Source organism: Nerophis ophidion, linkage group LG03 (assembly GCF_033978795.1).
Source record: "Nerophis ophidion isolate RoL-2023_Sa linkage group LG03, RoL_Noph_v1.0, whole genome shotgun sequence".
Classification (NCBI taxonomy): domain Eukaryota; kingdom Metazoa; phylum Chordata; class Actinopteri; order Syngnathiformes; family Syngnathidae; genus Nerophis; species Nerophis ophidion.
The window spans coordinates 56,590,450-56,598,959 of record NC_084613.1 but is presented as its reverse complement, the minus strand read 5'-3'; the positions used below and the strand labels follow the sequence as shown (position 1 = coordinate 56,598,959).

Genomic DNA, 8,510 nt, shown 5'->3' with positions numbered 1-8,510 from the left:
AGGAAGCCAGAGTGCCCGGTGGGAACCCACGCAGTCACGGTGAGAACATGCAAACGCCACAAAGAAAGTCCCAGAGATCGAACCCAAAACCTTCTTAATGTGTGGCACACGCACTAACACCGGGCTGCCCACATTAAATACAATAATATAATTATTTATTCTAATAAATGAAAACTTGCAGGGTACACGTTGCCATGTCATATGTAAACTTCACTACAGTGTGTTGGAGCAATGTCAATGTGTATTTAAATACATTTAAATTTGTGGGAAAATTGTGTGGAGAATATAAAAAAAAGTCTCATCAACCAAAAATATTACAATGCTCCTGCAGTACTTCTGCGGAGTCCTTGTGGGTCACGGACCTCCTGTTGAAGACCTCTGCTCAAGTATCAATCCAATACTCATACATACCCTTGACTCTAGATATCAATACTATTGATATTTGGTTTGATCCGCCCACTCCTATTGTGCAGCGCAACTCTATTGTCACTATTGTACAGTTGAGCTGCGCCATATTGACGCTATACAACAGAAATGACATGCATTTAGCCGACAGTAAAGCGTTTAATACAATGGTGATATTGTAATAATGCATTTTGATGACACATTTATCTGTGTCCTGCAATTTTGACTGCGACAAGTGATCAAAAGTGTCAATGCAATGTAGCATCTAACGTCCCTCCACAGTGCAGCTTCTTAATCACTATTCCTCTAATCCATGGACAAAAATAAACTATGTTTCTTACAAGTTAATGATCACTGCACTACACACAGTAGGATACAAGAAGTCATGCTAACTGCTAAGGTAGAGTTTTTATATGTAAACAGGGGTGAGCTGATCAATAGAAATATAGATAGTAATGATAGCAAATACAGTATCAGTAAAGGGATGGTATCGACAACAGTATTTTGTATTATGAAAAATGTTTTTGTCACTGTTATTGTTCACTTGGGAATTTTTTGTTTGATTTGCACTTTTGACTTTACTATGAATTTTGTATGTAATAAAAGTGATTAAGGTAATAATTTATTTTTTGGTCATATTGCCCATGGATGGATACCCATCCTAACTGTACAGTAGATGCAACACCCAAGTGTTGCATCTACCAATCTTGTTAGTGGGTCCATTTTGTTTTTACTTAAGTCAAATCAAGTGTCCACTTTTCTTCACCTGACAAGTTCCCTGCAATTCAGAGGAACATTTATTGTGTTCTAAGAAAAAGAGAAAAGTGGCTGTGGTTGGTTTAACAAATCTTGTACATATGTAGAAAAAAAACAAAACTGAGAAAACGTACGCCTTTTATGAGTTGTTTTTTTCCCCCCCAGTTACAAGCAACACAATAAATTTCGGTCACAAAACAGTGCACTTCTCAAGAAGAAAGTGGCATGAAAGCATGACGTGACAGTACTCAAATGTATTAAGTGTCACGATTAAGCTAAATCAACATTTTAATTGTTGTATGACTCATGGAACATCAACATATTATTTAGACTCACCTCAGTAAAAGCTCTTTTAAAACATGATTTATTTTTATCAAGAGAATGATAGGGCTTTCTTTAAATATATATATTGTTTATTGCTGAGCACAAGGGAAAATGTATTTCTGAATTTTTTTTATCCCGTAAAAATTAAGCATGTATGCTTAATTATTCAAGCAAGCATACGGCTGATTATCATTAATCAGGTCAGGGTTATTTGGAGATAGTGTTAACACTTTCTTTTACCTCTTTATTTAGCACCTTCTCAGTGCTTAAATTGGATAAATAGGTTAATTTCACTCCACGTCATGTCAGTGTAATAATTTTTTAATAAAAAAAAAAAAAAAAATATATATATATATATATATATATATATATATATATATATATATATATATATATATATATATATATATATACATACACACACACACTATGATTTTTGACTCTAAACCTGTATAATGATGGCTTTTAAAATGATCTTGGTGATGACAATAAAAATGATTAATGGTGTCATTTTTGTGAGTGCATGATGTCCTTATAAACCCTTCTTAAATATGTCCTTTCAAATATATGGGGCAAAAGTAGATTTGGACATAAAGCAGCTTATTTATCTCTGGGCTCCTGCAAGGTTAAGATTGTAACATGAACCCTGCCTGTTGGATTCCTCAAAGTCACTGATGAAGGGAAAGCAAACTCTCTGTTCGATCCACTGGGCAACACTCAGTAGCTTCTTGTCTTGGAAGGCAGGGCCTATGAGCTGCAAACCAATGGGAAGCCCTCGTCTGGATAAAGCCGTTGGCAAAGAAACAGCTGGAAGACCTAAAGTGAGTTGAAATAAAGTTCATGGAAAGGTAGCAACCGCCACACAAAGCAAGATTAAACAAAAAAACTGGGAAAACATGCACATTTGACACGGACATGTTCCTTTCTCTAACCTGCCATGTTTGCGGGCCCTGTAAAGACGTCTTCCTGTGAGCTGCGTGTTCGGTTGTCTTCTTGTATGAAGTCAGAATAGCGTGTGGCGTCCGAGAGAGTTGTGGGTGTCAGCAGTACGTCGACACCTGAGCCAAACACGCGCTTGAAGTCGTTTGCTATCAGCCGACGAACCTTTTGGGCTTTTACAAAGTAGTGCTCATAGTTCCTGAAAGCCATGCCAGAGAAAAAAAGACAATGATAAAAATTATTTTTTTATCCTCTTAAAATGTTTTATTTCAATTTAAAAAAAAACAGCATCTAAATATAAAACTGGTGATACAGTGCTTTTTTTGTAATAATGGTATTAGGTCCAATCGCAGGTACTGAATGTACGAGAATCCAAAAATTATCTTACATTCTTAAATTACACTAATAATTCGATTCAATTTGCAATTTCATTAAAAAATCATACATCCATTTTCTAAAGCTTATTCCCTTTAGGGTCGCTGGTGCCTATCTCAGCTACAATTGGGCGGAAGGTGGTGTACACCCCGGACAAGTCGCCAACACAGATAGACAGACAACATTAACACTCACATTCACGCACTAGAGCCAATTTCGTGTTGCCAATCAACCTATCCCCAGGTGCATGTCTTTGGAAGTGGGAGGAAGCCGGAGTACCCGGAGGGAACCCACGCATTCACGGGGAGGACATGCAAACGCCACACAGAAAGATCCCGAGCCCGGGATCGAACCCTGACTACTCAGGACCTTCGTATTGTGAGGCAGACGCACTAACCCCTCTTCCACCGTGAAGCCCACTCTAAATAATCACAAAAGCAAATTAATAAATTTATCTGTGGACTTTTTGACGAAAAGGGGAATAGATTTTGAAGTTTCCCCCCCCCCCCATTTAATACAATATATGCATTAGTGGAATGAAGCATATCAAGAAGGTACTCAATTTCTTGCCATGTTCGCTTAAGCATTGCCTCATCAATGATTGCAATGGCATCAGTGATCTTTTGCTTCAACTGCTTGTGTTGATGTCAACGCCAACGCTACAGTTGCGCGATACAAATGTGGCTTATGATAGAACTTTTAGTACTATCGTTATGTTGTGATCAGGCATGTTGTTGACATTTTTGCTGTGTCTAGCAAATTTAATAGCGACAAGTAAATTAATGCGTCTTCATTTGTCTGTAGCATTTTTGCTAGCGGCTAACCACTTCAATAATCCTCACCTCAGGACCATTAATGTATATTAGTAACCTATCATTTTTAACAGGTACATTTCCAAATAAAATGAAAAAAGCTAAAGTTGCACCAATTTATAAGACTGGAGACAAACATCTAAATACGAATTATAGACCTGTGTCTTTACTTCCACAATTTTCTAAAATCGTTGAAAACTGTTCAATAACAGATTAGAGAGTTTCATAAATAAAAATAGAATACTCGAAGAGAACCAATATGGTTACAGAGCTAATGTTTCAACTTCAATGGCTTTAATTGAAATTACAGAAGAAATTACCAATACAATAGATAGTAAAACATGTGCAGCACCAGTGTTTATGGATCTAACTAAAGCATTTAATCACAATATTTTAATCCAAAAACTAGAACGAGATGGCATCAGACGGTTAGTCTTAAACTGGATAAGAAGTTATCTAACGAACAGGAAAAAATATGTGAAGCTAGGCGAACACACTTCTACAACGCTAAATATATCCTGTGGTGTACCTCAGGGGTCAATACAAGGACCTACATTATTCAATCTCCATATAAATGATATTTGTAAAGTTACAAGAGATTTAAAGTTAGTAGTATTTGCGGATGATACAACAGCATTTTTTCAGGAGAGAACACACAGAAGATTGTTGAATCTCAGTAAAACTAAAATACTGCTATTTGGTAACAGTAGAAGAGAAAGTCAAACACAAATACAAACAGACGGAATAGATATTGAAAGAGTAAATGAAACCAAATTTCTAGGTATGATTGATGATAAATTCAACTGGAAATGTCATGTAAAAAGAATTACAACATAAAATAGGAAGAAACACGTCAATAATGAATAAAACAAAACATGTTCTAGATCAAAAATCACTTTATATCTCTACTGCTCACTAGTGTTACCATATCTGAGTTATTGTGTAGAAATATGGGGAAATAATTACAAAAGTACACTTCATTCACTAACGGTGTTACAAAAAAGATCAGTTAGAATAATGCATAATGTTGAATATAGAGAACATACTAACCCTTTATTTGTTGAATCAAAGATAATGAAATTCCACGACGTAGTGAATTTGTAAACAGCTAAAATGATACACAAAGCAAACAATAATCTGCTACCCAAAAATATACAACAATTCTTCTCAGCAAAAGAGGAGGAATATAATATTAGAGAAAAATGTAATTTAACACTTAAAACCTTCAGTATATCTGTATGTGGAATAAATAATGGAATGGATTAAGCAAAGCAATTAAACAATGTACTAATATGATTCACTTCAAGAAACTCTTAAAACTTTAAGTGTTGACAAAGTACAAAGAAGAACCACAATGAACATTCTGAATTTATTCATCCTTTCATTCTGTCATTCTCAAATGATCTTACTTATCTCATCGTATGGAATATAACTTACTTCACCAATTATTTATTTATTCATTTGTATTGTGATTACTTAAGGAGTATATTGTGAATAAATTGAGAACAGGAAGTGAACAAAAGTTTTAGCTACTGTGATGTAAAAGAAAAGGGGTAGGATTAAATAACCTCTGCTTTTTCCTACTCCTTTTCGAACATGTTGAAAAGAGAAACTGGAAATTGTGATGTATCATGTTGTATGCTAACATGTTCCAAATAAACTCAAACACAACTCAACTCACCTCCATGGCGGCAAACAAACTGTGTTTCTTAAAAGCATCATTATCGCTGGAGGACGAGGAATAGCTAAACATCCTGACCACCAATTTTCCCTCCAGTTTATTATATGTGTGAGCAAACGCCAAAACTCCTTGAGCATTCAGTGGCGCACATGTGAGCGACGGCAGACGTGCACACTGTTATGCGCTTATCTTTTTATTCGATTTTGTGCCAGGCCTAGATTTGCCGTGCGCAGAGGACGCGTGAGCAGTGTGCAATTGCACAGGAGCGTACTTTAGAGGGAACGTTGCTGACCACTAAGCCAGAGCTCTTATATGTAAACAGAGATGTGTGAATCGATACAAATACCGAAAGTAAGTACAGTATCAGAATATGGCGATGCTACAATGCTTTAAATCGATATTTTTTATCATCATAAACTCCTATGTTTTTTTTATTGTTTCCAAACTCAGAAAAATAAGTCCCAGGACACACGGGGGCATAAAGAGAAAAAACAAATAACTTAAATCCAAGCTGATAATATAAAATTATTGAAATATTCAATTGATATTGTTACAAGGTCATCCTCGGCTTTCGCATTATATTTGCATTTTTACAATTGTGAGAAAAAAAGGTATCATTCAATGTTCTTGAAAATTTGAAGTATCAGCATTGGTGTGACCAATACTGAAACTACTTGGTATTGGATTGATTCAAATTTGTGGTATTGCCGAAAAAAACAAAAATGTTGCTGTTTGGCCGCAATACCCAGCAATATCTATGGAGGAAGAAAAGGTGAGGCCTACAATCACAGAAACACCAGGCCTACCTTCAAGCATGGTGGTGGTAGTATTATGCTCTGGGATTGTTTTGCTGCCAATGGAACTGGTGCTTTACAGAGAGTAACTGGGACAATGAAAAAGGAGGATTACCTCCAAATTCTTGAAAGTCTTGGATGCAGTTGGGTGTTTCAACAGGACAATGACCCCAAACACACGTCAAAAGTGGTCAAGGAATGGCTAAATCAGGCTACAATTAAGGTTTTAAGATGGCCTTCCCAAAGTCCTGAGTGTGGACAATGCTGAAGAAACAAGTCCATGTCTGAAAAGCAACACATTTAGCTGAACTGCACCAATTTTGGTGTAAAGTGGTCTAAAATTCAACCAGAAGCTTTCCAAAAGCTTGTGGATGTCTACCAAAAGTGCCTTATTGCAGTGAAACTTGCCAAGGGACATGTAAACAAATATTACCATTGCTGTATGTATACTTGTGACCCAGCAGATTTGGTGACATTTTCAGTAGACCTATAGCAAATTCATAAAAGAACCAAACTTCATGAATGCTTTTTGTGACCAACAAGTATGTGCTCCAATCACTCTCTCATAAAATAAACGCTGTAGAAATTATTGGAAACTCAAGCCAGCCATGACATTATACTGTACAAATGTATGTAAACTTTTGACCACGACTGTATGTACTTGGTACATGTGATTACTTGTTCTTTTTTATTTTTCATGACATTTGCAAACATCTCGAAAAAAAGCGTTCTTACATTATCATTATGGGGTATTGTGTGTAGAATCATTTGAAGTAAAAAAATGAATTTATTCCATTTTGGAATAAGGCTTTAACATAATAAAATGTGGAAATAGTGACGCGCTGTGGATACTTTCCAAATGCACTGTAAATTAGCAGGTATATTATTAATAGTTTTGAGAAAATAATAAGGCAATTCTATCTCTAAGGGCGGCGTGGCTTGGTTGATAGACCGGCCGTGCCAGCAACTTGAGGGTTCCAGGTTGGATTCCCGCTTCCGCCATCCTAATTACAGCTGTTGTGTCCCAGGGCTAGACACTTTACCAGGGGACAAAACCAGTGCCACCCACACTGGTTTGAATGTACCTTAAATATGTAGATAATGGGTTTCACTATATAAAGCGCATTGAGTCACAAGAGAAAAAGTGCTATATAAATATACTTCACTTCACTAAGACAACCGGAAATTACACAACTTAAATGCAAAATGGAAAATAACTGGAACAATAAAAAGTATATCAAAAGCATTTTTATCAGATTTGACTTCACTATTAGATTTAAAAAAATAAATAAAAAAAGGAACTTAAAAATGTATGAAAGTTCATTGTTGTCTTACTGTTTGAGAAGGAAGTAGTTGCCGGATAATATTCTTCCTCTCACAACGTCATTGAAGCCCTCATGTCGGGTGGTAGCATACATGGCCTCAGTCGAGTGGTCTATTTGGCTACGGTGACCTTAACAAAGGGGGAAAGGAAAATATATTTTCATCATCCTTGTCATCAAACATCTTTCTATAGTATATGTATCTGACGCTACAGTGGAATTCCCCAAAAGCCTTTGAATGTAAAAGCAAAAAAAACTAAACAAAAAAAACTCGTAACCAAATACAGATTTCCTGTACCATTCAATGTGTGTGGTGTATATAGTGTTTGCAAAAGCATTCAGTGAATATTACAGCTTTTCATTAATTTTATACATTAAATGATTGTCTTAAAATAATAGGCTTTTGTCAAAATAAAAAAGCAATTTAATGTGGAAGTCAAAACAGATTTTTACAAGTCATCAGGCTTGCACATTTGGACAAGGCAATTATCTCAATTCTTCCTTGCAAAACAGCTGTCAACAGCTCTTTTCAAGTCCCAAGCATGGTACAGTACTTACTTTTGCAAGGCACTGTACACCTTGTGATGGTTCTTACCGTACTGTAGGCCATCAAAACGGGCCATGTTAGACGCCACCTCAGCGCAGCACAGGACGTGGTAACACGGAATGGAATACTGGCTGTGGGCGAGGGACACTTGCTCCACCCGTGCGCCTGCTTTCTCCAACATGTCAGCGACACGACTCCACTGTGCAACAATCTCCTCAGACAGTCCCGGGGCGTGAAACTCCTGGATCCAGACAAGAAGCACACAGCATTATTAACATCCATCCATCCATCCATTTTCTACCGCTTATTCCCTTTTGGGGTCGCTGGCGCCTATCTCAGCTACAATCGGGCGGAAGGCAGAGTACACCCTGGACAAGTCGCCACCTCATCGCATGATTAACAATTTTTAGTAAACTTTGCTCAACGGTGATCAACATCAAATTTCTGCAGAGATGATGATCCTTTTTAGGGTCACAGCAGAGGCTGGAGCCTGTCAGCAATGCAATGAGAGATGCATGAAAGCCAGCTGTGTGAACCACTACACTGACCACACAA

At 36.9% G+C, this 8,510-nt stretch overlaps 1 protein-coding gene across 2 annotated transcripts in view; it reads right to left on the bottom strand.

Annotated features, from left to right (window-relative positions):
• Positions 1-1,877: 1,877 nt before the first annotated feature.
• The window catches only part of qrsl1 (glutaminyl-tRNA amidotransferase subunit QRSL1), a 27,119-nt gene continuing 20,486 nt past the window's right edge, over positions 1,878-8,510 (bottom strand). For both annotated transcript variants that reach the window (XM_061895665.1, XM_061895666.1), the window contains exons 8-11: positions 8,004-8,196; positions 7,422-7,539; positions 2,418-2,623; positions 1,878-2,301 (exon numbers count right to left, since the gene is read on the bottom strand). In XM_061895665.1, the coding sequence (XP_061751649.1) occupies positions 2,090-2,301; positions 2,418-2,623; positions 7,422-7,539; positions 8,004-8,196 (729 nt within the window). In that variant the 3' untranslated portion in view covers positions 1,878-2,089. The remainder of the gene's footprint in view (positions 2,302-2,417; positions 2,624-7,421; positions 7,540-8,003; positions 8,197-8,510) is intronic.